The sequence below is a fragment of the Microcaecilia unicolor genome, chromosome 3 (assembly GCF_901765095.1).
Source record: "Microcaecilia unicolor chromosome 3, aMicUni1.1, whole genome shotgun sequence".
In the NCBI taxonomy this organism is placed as follows: domain Eukaryota; kingdom Metazoa; phylum Chordata; class Amphibia; order Gymnophiona; family Siphonopidae; genus Microcaecilia; species Microcaecilia unicolor.
The window spans coordinates 64,051,863-64,069,311 of record NC_044033.1 but is presented as its reverse complement, the minus strand read 5'-3'; the positions used below and the strand labels follow the sequence as shown (position 1 = coordinate 64,069,311).

At 43.3% G+C, this 17,449-nt stretch overlaps 1 protein-coding gene across 2 annotated transcripts in view; it reads right to left on the bottom strand.

The window, feature by feature from the left end:
* RAB3GAP2 (RAB3 GTPase activating non-catalytic protein subunit 2) overlaps nt 1-17,449 on the bottom strand; it is a 284,414-nt gene that overhangs the window by 55,878 nt on the left and 211,087 nt on the right. For both annotated transcript variants that reach the window (XM_030196010.1, XM_030196011.1), the window contains exons 24-26: nt 14,520-14,748; nt 2,056-2,226; nt 1,834-1,940 (exon numbers count right to left, since the gene is read on the bottom strand). In XM_030196010.1, coding sequence (XP_030051870.1) covers nt 1,834-1,940; nt 2,056-2,226; nt 14,520-14,748 — 507 coding nt within the window. The remainder of the gene's footprint in view (nt 1-1,833; nt 1,941-2,055; nt 2,227-14,519; nt 14,749-17,449) is intronic.

Here is a 17,449-nt window from a genome sequence, read left to right as displayed (position 1 = left end):
AAGCTCCAAAATAGAAACCCTTGGTAATGCACTAGCTATACTACACCTGTCTGAAATAAAACCTTCAGAAACAACAGAATGGAAATCAGAACCATCCAGAGAGGCTATGCGAGGCCTCTTAGCGTTAAAAGGTTTCTGCATCTTAGGTCACTGAGACTTGGACTTCCCAAATTCCTTGTGAGACTGTATCATAAGATAGGCTTTGTGCAAAATCACCAGCAAATAAACACAATTAAGGAGTACAGATTACCGAGAAATGTCTTGCAAATTGTGAGAACTAAGATTGTTTGAAGGATCCTGACAACAAGAAACATCAGGAAAAGACAGGGTCTTAGATTCATGAGATAACCTGAAATCCCCTCCGATGCTCTCTGAACTAAAGACATCTTACCTGAAGAAAGAGGAGATATGTTCTCAGAATCTGCTCTGCCTGATTTCTTTGTGAAGACTGAATGAATTACAGAAAGCTCCCCATACAAAGTGTCACACTGCTAGAGCTGCTGTGGTGACACTTATAATGAGAATAGTGCTTGGTGGCTTCAGCCAGGACCTCCATAAACACACACAAAAAAAAAAACACTGAAAAAGGTAATAAAGTATTTCAGAAACTTTGCAGACACAGCAGCAGACTGAACTAGAGGCCTGTTTGGAACGCTCTGGTCCTAAAGAACCACAGGAGTTCCTCACTAAAAACTGCTGAGAGGCAGGAAATGAAAATGAAAGGAAATTTACACAATTAGAACTCCTCAAGCTAAGGAAAATTAAAATGAACTGTGAAAGAATAAACCACTACTGGCTAATTACTTCAGAGAAAAAGGCGGAGAAAGAATATTATATTGTAGCTAAAACTTTACCTCAGCAAAATCATCGAGTCACTGACTATCATAAGCACAGATCCCAACGCTTAGGACGAAAGTAGGGTAGCAGTACAAGAAACCACTGATTGAGAACTTCTCTCTAAATCAGTCCACTGTACCTAGAGCCAGAATTGCTTCTGAACTTATATAGCAGGGAAAAACAACTCCCTAAGAGGTTCACCAGAAATAGAGGGGAGGGGGGGGAGAACGGGACCCATATTCCTACAGGTATCCCCTAGCTGCCGCAGCTTGAAAATCACTTTCTTCTAAGTAATAATGCTGCTCTACTGAAAACCATAACAATAAACAGGCCCAGGAGCTAAGCAAGCAGTACAGAAATGTATGGAATGTCTGACACCATCTGTTGTGCCAGTGCAGTGCTTTATGTGGTCATGGGCTCATAGCTCTTAAGTCTGTCTCCATCTGCTGGTTGATAGACATAATCCATCACTTCTGGACTGGTCTGGTAGGATGAAAAGGAAGAAAGTATTCTTAGAATATGTAAGATGGAAATGAATGTCATCTGTTACACCACTATATTCCACAGTATATTTGAGATTGACGAGGCTTCCCAAAAGAAAAGTATGGTGCCAGAAACCATGGTTCTAAGGATAAATACAACCATCAGTAGCTTTTTCAAGTTTGGAAAAGACTGGCTGCTGCAACTGAGCGGCTCTGATGGAGGCATATATAAAAAGGGACTTCAACAGAAGCAAGGTCAAGAAATTGACACAAGCAACCAATACTGTCTAGAAAACCAAATACAGACCTTCAGACACAAAGACAGTTTGGATAAAGTGGGGCAAGCAGAAATTGCAAACACAAAAGAAATACAAAATTGTGCTCAATAATGAATGTATTGCCTAGAGGAGTTCACTGTAAAGACAGATTCAAGTATACGGCAGTTGTTCTCTGGAAACAAAAATGTAAGAAACAATGGGTTGTAGGGGTAAGTCTTTTTTATATATTTACCAACCTCTGGGTCTTTATTCCACTGCACCACATATTCCCAACAACAGTGTGCATGCAAGACATCCAGCTGAAGGCTACAGGGGAATTGCTGGTAGGCTAAATTCAGCAACACTGTCAATTTAAAAAAATTAAAAAAAAATTACAAACTATGCCATTCCTAATTTGGAAACAAAAAGACTTAGCCAATGACTTAATAAAAATGTAAAGATTTTCAATTCACTTTTACCCAGTATTCCTTCCACAGCCATCTGTGCCTCTGGGTCCTGAAGTAACACATCACCTATTTGCAAGGAGTCTTCTGAATTTTCTGGGTCTTTCCTTTGTTGGGCCATTTTCAACAGAGCTGGGCTGAAGTCCTGCTTAAATACCCATTTAGCTACACTGTCTGCAACACCCCCTATGAGAAACAATGAAAGTACAGATACAAATTGTTAATACCAGCAGGAAATTTTACAGCAACTGGATACTATCAATTTTCCATATCCCTGGAACAGTATAGCAAATTCTGGTAGAAAACAGAGGAACCTACAGATTCTGAGTATAAATTCTCTGAAGCAAACTCTGAATTCAGTCCTCAAAAAGATGCGTATAGTGGATATTCCACCTTGACAGGCCCAATTGGTTCCATCCACCCAAATTTACTTCTCCACTAAATCTAGTAAATAAAAAAGAATCTCAGTCTATATAAACAAGAAAGCTTAAGGCCCTGCTTATCTCTGGAGAAGCACATTAATCTATTTCTATCCAGGTCTGCAATTAAGAAAGACATGATTTTCCTTCTAAATATATTTTTCAGTAATAGACATGCTGGCCAAGCTGTCTGTGTAATGTGCCAATTACATCAGGTTTTTTTTAATGTATGGGCTGCTCCCAAATATGGGAGAAATAAAAATGTGAACATGCCTTAAGCATAGGAGAAATAGTAGCCCAACAAGAGAAAAGTAACCTCTGTATTTGATAACAAGTGGCAACCTTTGAAAAATGGAGAAGGGAATCCCTAGTACTCTGCCGCATCTACTCTATTCTTGGAGAGGAAATTCCCAGGTCTATGCTGACTCCTGTCTTCTCCTAAGACCAAGGAGGAGATAAACCAGCCCCTTTGTTCTGTCCCTCTTGCTCCTGAATCCCATGTGAGGGATCTCAGATTTCCATACTCTCTGTGCTTGTAGGTACAGGTCCTCAACCCCAGACTGTCTTTCCTCCTACAGATAAATACGGGCTCCTAGTCTCACATATTCTCTCTCTCCTTCCAGTGCCTATGGAAAGGAACCCTTGTACCATGTTCACCTGCTTGTGCAACTGGAACTTAGGAAAAAGAAGCCTGGTCCTACACTGCTCATATGCAAAATGAACTAGAATACACTTATGCAGTTGTCTTCACAGAAGTCATTTTAACAGCCACCAGACTATTTTTGGTTTACTCTTCGCTGTGTTTTTTAGGGACAAGGTTTCAACGATAAGATCACAATTAAATTGAATAATAAGATGAATATGATTGAACTAGGAAAAAAGGCCCGTTTCTGACAGAAATGAAACGGGCGCTAGCAAGGTTTTCCTCGGAGTGTGTGTGTTTTACAGAGTGTGTGATACAGAAAGAGAGAATGTGTGAGTGTGTGTGACAGAGCGAGAGTGAATGTGTGAGTGTGTGTGACAGCGAGAGTGAGACTGTGTGCGAGAGTGTGTGTGTGTGTGTGTGTGAGAATGAGAGTGTGTGCCAGGGGCCCCCTCCCTCCCAGTGTCAGGGTCCACCCCCCCTGCAAGGTCCAGGGTCCACTCTCCCCCCCTCCCACCCACCCAGTTCCAGGGTTGTTTTCCCCCCTCTCCCCCAGTTTCAGGGTCCCCCTCCCTCCCTCCCAGTTTCTGGGTCCGACTGGCCCCCCTCCAAGTTCCAGGGTCGGCCCCCCTCCAAGTTCCAGGGTCCGCTGGGCCCCCTCCAAATTCCAGGGTCCGCTGGCCCTCCCTCCCACCCACCCACCCTGTTCCAGGGTCGTTTCCCACCCCCCTCTCTCCCTCCCTCCATCCCAGTTTCTGTGTCCGTCTGGCCCCCCTCCAAGTTAGTTCCAGCGTCGTTGCCCCCTCTCTTTCCCTCCGCTCCAGCCACCCACCTGCAACGTGGTGAAGCTGACTCCATGGCTGACGTGAAGGGGTTTTTTTCTTCATGTTTGTCGCTCTGTAACCATCTCTGTTGGCCCCACCCTCATGCCTCTGATAGGTCCGCCGCCCTCGACGTCAAAACATGATGACGTCGAGGGCGGTGGACCTATCAGAGGCGCAAGGGCGGGGCTGAGAGAGATGGTGACAGAGCGACGAACCTAACGATCCTAACGAACCCTTCACGTGAAGCCACGGAGTCAGCTTCAGAGCGTTGAAGGTGCCTTTTATTATAGTACAGATGTGAGTGGGAACAGAGACATTCTGGGAGATCGTGAGTGGAATACTTTTACCTCCATGAAAATATCTGAAATAAAATTGTTACTAAGTGTCTAAGCTCTCATTGTAGTTTGGAACTTCTTCCCACTTTTGTTATGAAGGAGGTATCTACTACTACTACTTATCACTTCTATAGCGCTACAAGGCATACGCAGCGCTGTACACCATACATGAAAAGACAGTCCCTGCTTAAAGAGCTCACAATCTAAATAGGACAGGCAAGCAGACAGAACAAGGGAATTAAAGAGGTGGAGATAAAAGGGTACAGGGCAAGTGAGTAGTGGTTAGGAGTCAAAAGCAGCATTAAAGAGGTGGGCTTTTAGCCTGGACTTGAAAACGGCCAAAGACGGGGCTAGACGTACAGGCTCGGGAAGTCTATTCCAGGCGTGAGGAGCAGCAAGATAAAAGGAACAGAAGCACATAAGCACCGCCACACTGGGAAAGCTGGGAAAAGACCCAAGGTCCATCAAGCCCAGCACTCCGTCTCTGACAGTGGCCAATCCAGGCCCCAAGAACCTGGCAAAAACCCAAACTTTTATAACGATCAATGGACTTTTTCTTCAGGAATCTATCCAGACCCTCTTTAAACTCAGCAAGGCCAGCTGCCATCACTACCTTCTCCGGCAATGAGTTCCAGAGTCTAACTACGTGCTGAGTAAAGAAAACTTTCTCCGATTCATTTTAAACCTACCACATTCTAATTTCATCTTGTGTCCCCTGGTTCTATTATTGTTAGAAGTGTAAGCAAACGCTTCACATCTGTCCGCTCTACCCCACTCATTATCTTGTAAATCTCTATCATATCACCCCTCAGCCACCTTTTCTCCACGCTAAGGAGTCCTAGCCATCTTAACCTCGCCTCATAGGGTAGTTGTCCCATCCCTTTTATCATTTTTGTCACCCTTCTCTGCACCTTCTCCAATTCATTTATATCTTTTTTGAGATGAGGCGACCAGAACTGAACACAATACTCCAGGTGCGGTCGCACCATGGAGCGATATAACGGCATTATAACATCCTCATGTTTGTTTTCCATCCCTTTTCTAATAATACTCAACATTCGCCTTCTTAGCCGCTGCAGCACATTGAGCTGAAGATTTCATCGAGGCTGGAATTAGCAGTAGAGGAGAATGGGACAGACAAAAGAGATTTATCCACAGAACGGAGTACCCGAGGGGAGGTGTAGGGAGAGACAAGAGTGGAGAGGTACTGGGGAGCGGTAGCGTGAATGCACTTATAGATCAGTAAGAGAAGTTTGAATTGAATGTGGAAACGGATAGGAAGCCAGTGAAGTGACTTGAGGAGAGGGCTAATGTGAGCATAGCGACTCTGACGGAAAATGAGCCGTGCAGCAGAGTTTTGGACTGATTGAAAAGGAGAGAGATGGCTAGGTGGGAGGCCGGTGAGAAGCAGGTTGCAATAATCTAGGCGAGAGGTGATAAGAGTGTAGATAAGGGTTCTGGTAGAGTGCTCAGAGAGGAAAAGATGGATTTTGCTGATGTTATAGAGAAAGAAACAACAGGTTTTGGCAATCTGCTGAATGTGTGAAGGTATCTATGTCTTTTCTCCATAAGCTTACAAAGTGGTTTAATAATGGTTTAGCTTGTGGATATTTTCCATCTTCTTGGGGGAAAACTGTTCTTACCCCTATCCCAAAAAATCACAGGGCTGACTTACTCTCTTCTTAACAATTATCAGCCTATCACCACTATTCTTTTGTCTATAAGGATGTTAGAGAGATATGTAGTGAAGTTATTAGATGATTATATTGACAGTCATAATATTCTCCATGTTTCTCAGTCTGGATATAGAAAGGATCATAGTACTGAAACAGTACTAGGGGCTTTGATTGCTTATGGAAAATCTTTACTGAGCAAAGGGCAAAATGATATTATTCAGTTTGATCTTTCCTCTGCATTTGATTTAGTGGATCATGTTCTTTTATTGTTTCGCCTGAGTGAGTTGGGTTTGGGTGGAGCTGTACTTTCTTGGTTTATGGGCTTCTTGGCAGAACTCAGCTATATGGTAAAAAGGCAACATTGTTCTTCCATGAGTTGGATGCTGGGGTGTGGAGTAGCCCAGGGATCAGCACTGTCTTCCACTTTGTTTAACGTAATGCTACAACCTTTGGGATAGGAGCTTGAACAGCTGATAATTTCATTTTATATATATGCAGATGACATCACTTTGCAGTTACCAGCTGCTAAAGATTGGGCCACTACTTTGAATAGTTTAGAAGACTGCGTCAGACTTATAGATGGTTGGATTACCAACAACCACTTAAAATTAAGTCGAGATAAAACTAAGTTTTTATGGCTAGGACCGAAGGGTCAAAGCTTTCCCTGAAACTTTCAGATAGGAACTTATACTTTTGTCTTTCAGAAATCTTCACGAATTTTAGGGGTCAAAGTGGATAGTCTACTTCATGTAAAACAGATGGTTCAAAAATCTTTTTATACTATATGAAAGTTAAGATAAATACATAGGAGCTCATGATGCCTGCTACTTAAGATTCTTGTCTCTAGGATTTGAATTTCCGTGGTCAAACATCCCACTCTCACTTACACTTGCTACTTAAGAAGCAAGGGAGAGCGGCTCCTCAGAAGATCTGCCAATAACAGCGAAATATTCAAGATTTGCAATACTATCCAAGTTCCTGACTGTGATAGGGTTGGCATTTGGGTGCCAGGGCTTCTTGCCTGGTCTTGCATAGAAGCGAGCACCGTGGTATGCCCATGAGAAGCCAGAGAGGAGTGAAAGACTTGAAGAGGACAGGTCTCACTAAAATGGCGGAGACGCAGCCAGTTCAGACTCAACACAGACGTCTGAGTGGGTGCATGAAATCTCCAGGTCGGCATCAGCAGCGTTAGAAGACCGACTCATTAAGTTGTAATCAGCTGTCGACAAAATTATTGAAAAGTTTGACCCTCACGCTCACCGACTGTCGGAGGTGGAACAGTGGGTATCAGTGGGAGAAGATGAGGCATGGGAGATGGCATCTCAGATAGCTCTGCTTCAGAAAGAATCAGGAGAGCTGCAGGAGCGCATAGAGGAACAGGAAAACAGAGCGAGAAGGAATAACCTAAGAGTTATTGGGCTGCCGGAAGCAGTGATGGACAAAAACCTGTTATCACTTCTTTGACTCCTGGTTGCCGGAGCATGTGGGCTTAGAGAGTGGCAGGAATACCTTTTGTTGCAATCGTGTGCATCGTATTGGTGCAAGAGGTGAACCTAATTCTAAGCCCCGAACAGCAATCACACACTTTACCAACTGGCAAGTGAAAGAGCAATTGTTAAAGGCTTACCGAAATCAAGCTTCCTTGGAGTATGAGAGTCACCGATTGCTCCCTTTCAATGAGTACTCGACGAGGGTAGCATTGCTGCACAAGGCCATGGCGCCCACGTGTATGGCGCTACATAAAAAGTGAATCTGGTTTGCACTGCCTTATCCCGCCAGACTGCGTGTATGACACGGAGGCCAGATGATTCTTTTCAATGAGGTGGCGGAGGCGAGAGTTTTTCTGGATAAACTCAACAAAGACACTAGAGCTGTGAGCCGGGACGCCTCTTGACTGAGTCTCTTGGCGGTAACTATCTGATGGTTTAAGAGTCAGCTGCCATTGTAGAAGCTTGAGTTCCATGTTTGGAGTTTTTCCCCTTTGGGATCGCAGTTACTCTTTTCTTATGGACTTTACTGGAATGGGTTTTTTTTGCATCAGGCTGGAGGGACCCTTGATGGGTACAGAGCGTAACTTTTCTAACCCAAAAGGACATTTGGACTTTCAGGTTAAATGCGTATTCTCCTATATTTTGTTAATCACTTTGCAGGGTAAAATGGGATATACATACTTCAATGCCAAGTGACTGGGTTTACCTAGTGAATCTTACTGCATTTTATTTTAGTAGTGATGGCAGGTTTTGGGGGTGGCCTCCCGGTGGGTCTTGGGTAGGAGAAGGATGGGAGATTGTTGTAGGGGAGGGATGGGGGGAGGCGGGAGATCGGGGAATGGGGGGATGGGACAGTGGGGGGTTCTCGATACTTTATGGATGTGTTAGTGGTGTGTTTGAGGGTGAATGTCGGTGTTATAGGGGGGGGGGAGGGAGTTATGGGTGATGGGTTTGTAGAAGTTTTTTCACAATATTGGGGCTTGTTGTTTTCTTTGTGCTTCTTCAGCATTGTAGGGCTTGTTGGACTACCAATTGAGAAAATGGAGAGACCCGGTGGGTTTAGCTGGGAGACCCATAGGGTTATATTTTCATTTGCGTATACTATTTTCTGTATCTTTCCTGATTACTATGGCTAAACTGAAAGTAATAACTCTAAATGTTGATGGTATACATTCCCCTGTGAAAAGGACTAAGATATTATCTTGGTTGAAAAAGGAAGGGGCGGACATAGCTTATATTCAAGAGACTCACTTATCTGCATTAGAACACCAAAAACTAAAGAAGGGCTGGATGGGGGAAGTGGTGAGCTCTTCTTATAACAATAGGCAGAGAGGGGTGGCTATCTTAATTCATAAGCAATTGCCCTTTCATACTCATAAGATTGTTCATGAAAAAAAGGGCAGGTTCTTGCTTTTGCTTGGAGAGCTTTGGGGCCACCATATCCTTTTGTGTAATGTTTATGGCTTGAATATATACTCCCTTAAATTTTTTCTGAGCTGCGTTGTCACCTTACTCTGCCTGTCACCTTATAATGGAGGGTGATTTTAATATAACTGCAGACCCATCAATTGACTATAAACCAGCTAAGTCTGGAAGTAGAAGATCGGATGCAAGGGATGTCAACGTTTTGGCTACCCGGTTAGATTTAGTAGATACCTGGAGGATTCTCCATCCTCATGACATGGAGTTTATCTTTTTCTCTCACCCTCACAATGTCTATTCTAGGCTAGATTATCTTCTCTTAGCCCGCTCCCTGTTCCAGTGGGTTACTGAGTCCCACATTGTCAATACTGTCTTCTCTGATCACTCTGCTGTTACAGTGATTATCTCCTTTGTTGCTGAACTGGGTGAATGAGTGTGGAAGTTCTCCCCATTTTTGTATAATAAGGCCTTCTGGGCTTATTTAAGGGAAAAGTGGATGGATTACCAATCACACAATAGTATGCCAGAGGTGAGCCTGGGCACTTTCTGGGTAGCTTCAAAGGCGGTTATGCGAGGCCATATTATATCTTACACTTTAGCTCAGAAGAAAAAGAGAGATGTGGAGCTCTTGCGCCTCTCACAGGAATACCAACAGTTTTGTAGGCACCATGTTTTTATTAAGAACAAAATTACAGAGCATATTCAAAAGCATGGATTAATGAGACAAAGTCAACATGGATTTAGTGAAGGGAAATCTTGCCTCACCAATCTATTACATTTCTTTGAAGGGGTGAACAAACATGTGGATAAAGGGGAGCCAGTTGATATTGTGTATCTGGATTTTCAGAAGGCATTTGACAAAGTACCTCATGAAAGACTGCAGAGGAAATTGGAGAGTCATGGGATAGGAGGTAGTGTTCTATTGTGGATTAAAAACTGGTTAAAAGATAGAAAACAGAGAGTAGGGTTAAATGGTCAGTATTCTCAATGGAGAAGGGTAGTTAGTGGGAAAGAGTCTGCTAAATCAAACATACTGCGCACCAAGGACCACAAGTACAGGCTCCTGTAGAGCTGGTACGATTGAATACAGGAGATGAGCACAGAGACCTAATACATCTGCCACCCAAAAGAATCCAGGGTTGTAGCTTCTCTGCCAGGGGGCACCAAAGCATAGCCCCTAGAACTCCTGGCTCTTTTGAGTGCAGATTCTATCTTTAGGGAATGATAAGGCAACTGAGGCCTATCAAACCCAGGGGAAGACAGAATCCGGGTATATAGTGTCAACCCTTCTTCAGAAGGATAGGGACCGACAGAGGGTACTCCCAGTTCTTCATCTGAACACTCCATAAGATCTCGTGAAGCAGAACCATCGCAGCCTCTCTAGGAAGAGACTCGTAGTCCAGACCTTAAACATCTTAGCCCTGGGCTCGTCCTCCACTTTCAAAGGAATTGGAACAGCATTTGCCATTTCCTCAACAAAAGATGGGAAAGCTCTAAGGTGGAGACTTTTTCCTTTCCTGTGGAGGGGAGGAATCAGAAGAGATGCTTTAAGACTCCTTTGAGAAGTACTGTGGATCCTCTTCAGACTCCCATGAGTGCTCCTCATCGGTGTCAACAACAAAGTCCTCTTGGGAGGGCTGTGACCAAGCCTGCCTCGATGAAGAGGAACCATGTACCCCGACAGGGGCATCGAGGTGTCAGCTCCAGCCTCAAGCATTGAGGGGGTGCCAACAGAGGCAGCAGTCGACCTCACCACAGGCTGATGGCCATGTGGGACAGCAGCAAGAGGCATGGCAGGTGCAAACACCCCAGACGCTGATGCATTCTGTTGTATAAACCTTGTCAAAAGCTCAGGAAGCAAGGACCTGGAGGCACTCATCAATAGCATACATCGGGGAAAAGCTGGGGCGTCAGTGAAGAAGCAGGCTGTTGAACTTGTGGGGTCAAAGCAGGTGTCTGGTCTTGGCTGCCTGGAGACTAATGCATCAGCACCTCCTGAATGGAGGGGCAGTGTTCCTCTCGACACTGACGCTTCTCAGGTGCCGGGGAATCCCTTGGTGCCCCGAAGCTCCTGGTACCATGCGTTGAGGGTGATCGATGCCGATGCTTCTTCTGATGTTTGGCATCGACATTCCTCAGTGCTGACGAAGACGATGTCGAGTCCTCATCTCGCCTCGGTCCCGGGAGGGGGGCTGCATAGCAGCCAGTGTTGAGGCAGGTGGAAACCCATTCGATGCACACTCCCAGTGTCTAAGGGTCTTGCAGCCATACAGACTGATGCCGATGCAACACCCGATGCCGATACAGATGTCAAGGCTTTAGACCTGGCTGCAAAAAGTTTCTCTCTTTGAGCCTCTCTGGCTGTGTTATTATCATCATGCAAAGACACAGAAGACAATTAGAAGGGGTATGTATGCTCAAGCCTCAAACACTGGAGACACCAAGAATGGGTGTCTTTGCTAGAGATGGTTCTATTGCACCAGGTATAACACTTAAAGCCACTTGGAACCTTTGATGACATACAAGGAAAAACAGCTATGGCTAAATCAAAAAACTCAATGGTACCGAAAAGGGGGCAAAGCACCAGAGAAAAATGAAGGGAAGAACTTGAGCAAAGCTCACATCTAAATGCAGCCTACTGAGCGTGGTAAAATAAAGGAAACCTAAAAAAAAAAAAAAGGAAAATAAAAAGTGTAATGAAAAGGGAGGAAGAATACTCCAAATGAGGTACAAAATAAAACAAACTAAATGAATACCATGAAGGCACAAAAAGAAGCTCTGTTAAAAAAACCAAACCAGCAGCTGTGAGGAGAGAAGAAAAACAACTTGCGCTCTAAAGAGCTCTGTAAAAGCTTGAAACAAGCTCCGGACCAGGCAACATGGATCGAATTATCCACATGTGAAAATCATAGGCCTGCTTGTCCTCAGAGAATATGCAATTTCTCACATTAGTGACTTCTGCTAAATATAAAATTAGGTTGCTGCAGCCAGGAACACTGCACATTCCTGGCTGTAGTAATGGGACTTGTAATGTAAGTCTGAGCCCTCCCACCCCCATGGTCCCTCACCCAGACTCCACCTCATCAGATTGCCCCCCCCCCCCCACCCACCCAAATAGCTAGTAATATTATGTCCATCTGTCCAACATGGTACTGCTACACCGAGTATACTTCTTGAAGTCAGCCTTAAGATTTCGCCCCTATACATACCCTAGTGTTGTACTTGAACACTTAAGATCTTTATCTGTTTAATACACTGATTTTAATAGCACATTTTGCTGAACTAGTTATTTAGTTTTAATTTGATAGCTATATTCCAAAAAGTGATATAGTGCCTGAACAAGCCTTCCTACACCCAAATAGGTATCCACTGTTTTAATACTTCCCCTTCTTTTTCTCTCCCTCCTACCTACCCCTCTCCCTAGATTTTAGTTCAACTATACTCTGTTTTATTTTGTCTCTACTTTCCATTTTTTATCTTTAAATTTTTAGGAGCGAAGGTAATTCTATAAGGTGTCACCTAGTTTTAGGCACCAAGAATGCATTTTAATGCCAGCAGTCGAGTCTATCTCCCTTTCATAGTTTTCCAGAATTATACTACTTTATATTTTGTAAACCGCTCAGACGCTCTTCGATGGACAGTATATCAACTATCTAATAAACTTAAAACTGTCTAATAAACTTGATTTATATACTTAAGTGGACACACATGCATAAGTGACCATATTCTAGCTATGAACTATTCTGTAAATATACATCAATATCTGATGGCATGTACTTTGGAGGTAGGTATTCACGTGAGCAGAGTTTGGATGGAGCATAAGGTGCATACATTTACGCATGTAGATTACAGAATATCACAATTTATGCATGTTCTTTTGTGAATTAGGCATAGGCATTTACACCAGCTCTATGGCTGGTTTGTGAAAATTTATTAAATAATGGACAGGTCTTTATCTGCCATCATTTACTATTTTACTATGTAAATACACTAATACAGGCTTGTTATCAGTCACTTGCACCAGTATTCTCATATGAAAAAAGTAGATGTCTACTTTTCTTTATAGAATAGGCAGTTTCAGTGTCCTTGGGAGACTGGTCGTATCTCAAAAAAAGATACAGTGGAATTAGAAAAAGGTTCAAAGAAGAGCAACCAAAATGATAAAGGGAATGGAACTCCTCTCATATGAGGAAAGGCTAAAGAGGTTAGGACTCTTCAGCTTGGAAAAGAGATGGATGAGGGGAGATATGATTAAAGTCTACAAAATCCTGAGTGGTGTAGAATGAGTAGATGTAAAATGATTTTTTACTCGTTCCAAAAGTACAAAGACTAGGGGATACTCGAAGAAGTTACATAGAAATACTTTTAAAACAAATAGAAGGAAATATTTTTTTCACTCAACGAATAGTTAAGCTCTGGAACTCTTTGCCAGAGGATGTAGTAACAGCGGTTAGCATATCTCGATTTAAAAAAGGGTTGAACAAATTCCTGGAGGAAAAGTCCATAGTCTGCTTTTGAGACAGACATGGGGAAGCAACTGCTTGCCCCGGGAATGGTAGCATGGAATGTTGCTGCTAATTGGTTTTCTGCCAGGTACTTGTGACCTGGCTTGGCCACTGTTTGGAAAACAGGATACTGGGCTAGATGGACCACTGGTCTGACCCAGTATGGTTACTCTTATGTTCTATAAGTTTATTTGGTGGTGATCATCCTCCCGAGGAGGTACAGTCCAGTTCACCAGCAAATAGAATATCAGTTTAGATGGTGGTTCTGGCACTTAGGAATGGTCACCTATGTTTTTGTGCCCTACATCTGAATGGGTAGGAAGGATGAATGTGTCCATGTTTGTGATTTGCAAATTGATTTTCTTTAACCTAAGCTTAACTAATACAATAAAAACACAACTTTTGTACATCTGCATGATGTTTTCTGCAGTCAATAAAGTTATTACTTAACACACTCAAGTTATGCTGAAACAGTCATACAGGTTGATTTTTATTGTTCCATGTTTCTTATGCCTTTGAGCAAGTTTGTTTTTATATGCTGTAGACAGAGTTGCTCTAGGCTTATTTTACCACCACTATTTATATTTCACCTTGGGTTTTATGGATGGATGTCTCTTGGTATTTTAGACTTCAAAAATACACTGAACAAATAAACTATGAGCCAAATATTGAAAGCCTGGGGGTTTACAAATTATGAATAAAAAGTCTGGTTGAATAACACAAAATCATAAAACATTAATGTACTGCATATAAACAGAATACCATGGCAGCACCTGAATGGCTAGAATGGTCTGACTGGCTAATTGGTACATTTCCAGTGACTAACGCTGAGATGTACAGCTACACAAATAAGAACCAGCCCCTAAGTCAAGGGGCAACCATGTCCTTGAGGGCCACACCCAGTCAGGTTTTCAAGATTTTCACTATGAATATGCATGAGATTGATTTGTATGTTCTACTTCCACTGTATGCAAATACATATCATACATATTCATTGTTGAGACCTTGAAAACCCGACTGGGTTGTGGCCCTCCCCTGCCATAGGTGACTATCTGAAAAATACAACCAACTTGAAGATTTTATACATATGAAGAATCTTGTATAACCAAAGATTCTCTATTAGATCAAGCACTGAATCATCGAGAAACCTCTATCAATAATCTACCTTTGCCTCCTTCTAACAGCTTCTTGACTGAAAGCTTGCAGAGGGCTTCTGCCTGCACAGGTAATACTCCAGCATTCTTCCTGCTCACTCTGCTGTGCAGAAGAGTCTGAAGGATCAAGCAGTCCTCCAGCTGTTTCAGCAACAGTTTCCAGTGCTCCATATCAAGAGAAAGCGCTTCCCAGGAGTCCGTGAGTGTTTCTGTGTCAGGTATGCTCACCGACTCTGGAAACTTAAAATGGAGAAGAAGTTACTTTTCTCTGTGATCTATTGTGCGCTATACAAAACAGAAAGGCAGTACTAAATTTCCTTTGAATATAGTACTGCAGTTGCCATGTTAGTCCAGTTCTCTACATGACCAGCTTTCCAGAGTTACTGTCCTTTCTTCAGGCCAGTGGAGCTAGTCACAGATATACAAATTTACTTCAATTTCTATTCTACTCATCCAATACATATATCAAACCAACTGTTAGCCTTATTTCTACACCCTTCCTTTGTAAATTTAGAGCAGGGTTGTCCAACCTTAGTCCTCGAGGGCCGCAATCCAGTCATGTTTTCTGATTTCCCAAACGATACGTACAAGATCTGTTTGAATGCACTGCCTCCACTGTATGCAAACAAATTCATGCATATTCACTGGGGAAATTCTGAAAATCTGACCTGATAAGGGCGAAGGTTGGACAACCCTGATTTAGAGTTTGAAAAGATGTGTGTACAATGAGTTTGTTTTCCAGTGTAGCTGTCTATGCTTAACTTTAATATAATATTCAGTGATACACGTGTTAAATATTTACATAATTTCCATTTTTGTGGCAGAGACAGCTTTACAATTTTAGACAGATCAGTTACCACAATTGCTAATTATTTGAATCAAGACATACTGATGATGAGACACAATCAGGCTTATTTTCGAAAGAGAAGGGCGCCCATCTTTCGACACAAATCAGGAGATGGGCGTCCTTTTCTCAGGGTCGCCCAAATTGGCATAATCGAAAGCCGATTTTGGGTGTCCTCAACTGCTTCCTGTCGTGCTGACGACCAAAGTTCACGGGGGCATGTTGGCACCGTAGCGAAGGCAAGACTGGGGCGTGATTAAGAGATGGGCGTCCTCGGCCGATAATGGAAAAAAGAAGGGCGTCCCTTACGAGCATTTGGCCGACTTTACTTGGTCCATTTTTTCTTGCAACCAAGCCATGAGAAGTTGCCCGAACTGACCAGATGACCACCGGAGGGTATCGGGGATGACCTCCCTTTACTCCCCCAGTGGTCACTAACCCCCTCCCACCCTAAAAAAAAAACTTAAAAAAATTTTTGACAGCTTCTATGCCAGCCTCAAATGTCATACCCAGCTCCATAACAGCAGTATGCAGGTCCCTGGAGCAGTTTTAATGGGTGCAGTGCACTTCAGGCAGGCGGACCCAGGCCCATCCCCCCCTACCTGTTACACTTGTGGTGGTAAATGTGAGCCCTCCAAAACCCACCCGAAACCCACTGTTCCCACATGTAGGTGCCCCCTTCACCCCTTAGGGCTATGTACAGTTGTGGAGAGTAGGTTTTGGGGGCTCAGCACCCAAGGTAAAGGAGCTATGCATCTGGGAGCAATTTGTGAAGTCCACTGCACTGCCCCCTAGGGTGCCCGGTTGGTGTCCTGGCATGTCAGGGGGACCAGTGCACTACGAATTCTGGCTCCTCCAACGACCAAAGGGCTTGGATTTGGTCGTTCCTGAGATGGGCGTCCTCAGTTTCTATTATGGCTGAAAACTGGGGACGACCATCTCTAAGGTCGACCATCTCAACATTTAGGTTGACCATCTCTAGGGTCGACCTAAATGTTGAGATTTGGGCGTCCCGACCGTATTATCGAAACGAAAGATGGACGCCCATCTTGTTTCGATAATACGGGTTTCCCCGCCCCTTCTCGGGGCCGTCCTGCGAGGACGCCCTCATGAAAACTTGGGCGCCCCGTTCTATTATGCCCCTCTATACCACTCAAAGTCTGAGGTATAATGCATCATCAGGACATTAATCCCCAGAAAAGTCAGAGGCTATGCAGGTCAACAGCCAACTCAATAATGTGGTCGTTCTTATTTCTGTATGATTAACTCATGCAAACTAGACAACAGAAGAGAGGGTCAAAGTACATACATGGAGATGAAAAGGAAAATCACCAAAGGCTATCAAGTGTGGGACAATCAAGAGTCCTTTACTAATAGACCCGATACAGGCCATGTTTCGCCATAAATATGCCTGTGTCAAGGGTCAGATAAATAGACTCCTGAGAAATATTGGAAAAAAAAACAAACTTTTAAAGCCACAGTGTACTCAAGCCAATTACCTATGGTTTCCAAAGTAAAGCATAAAGTAGTGTAGTCAACCATCTGCTTGCCAGCGTCTCTTCATTCACACCAACTTTTGAACAGACCAATTGACAGTCAATTTCCACAGCAAATACAAGACCACAGACCAAATACAAGTTCTCCAGCTGGTAGGACTAATTATAAAGGAAATGAGACAAAAGGCAGGTAACAGACTGGAAAAGGGAAGCCTTATGAAGAAGTCCCCCAGAAAATAACTGTTGATCACCTACTAAAGGACTGGTTCACAGCCATAAACTGAACTCTAGACACCTTGGCCCCTCTTCATATGATCTATATACAAACCAGCAAAAGAAAGGAGGTGTTTATGCCCCTGAGAAGTTGTTGGTGAAGCTCCACTTGGAGTATTGTGTTCAGTTTTGGAGGACATATCTTGCTAAGGATGTAAAAAGGCTTGAAGCAATTCAGAGGAAAATGACAAAAATGGTATGGGCTTCCACCAAACAACATATGAGAAGAGAATAACTCTACCAGAACCCTCATCCACACCCTCTCCTCTTTCCTCTACACATTAATTGATTTGCTTGCTTTATTGTTTTGTCTATTAGATTGTAAGCT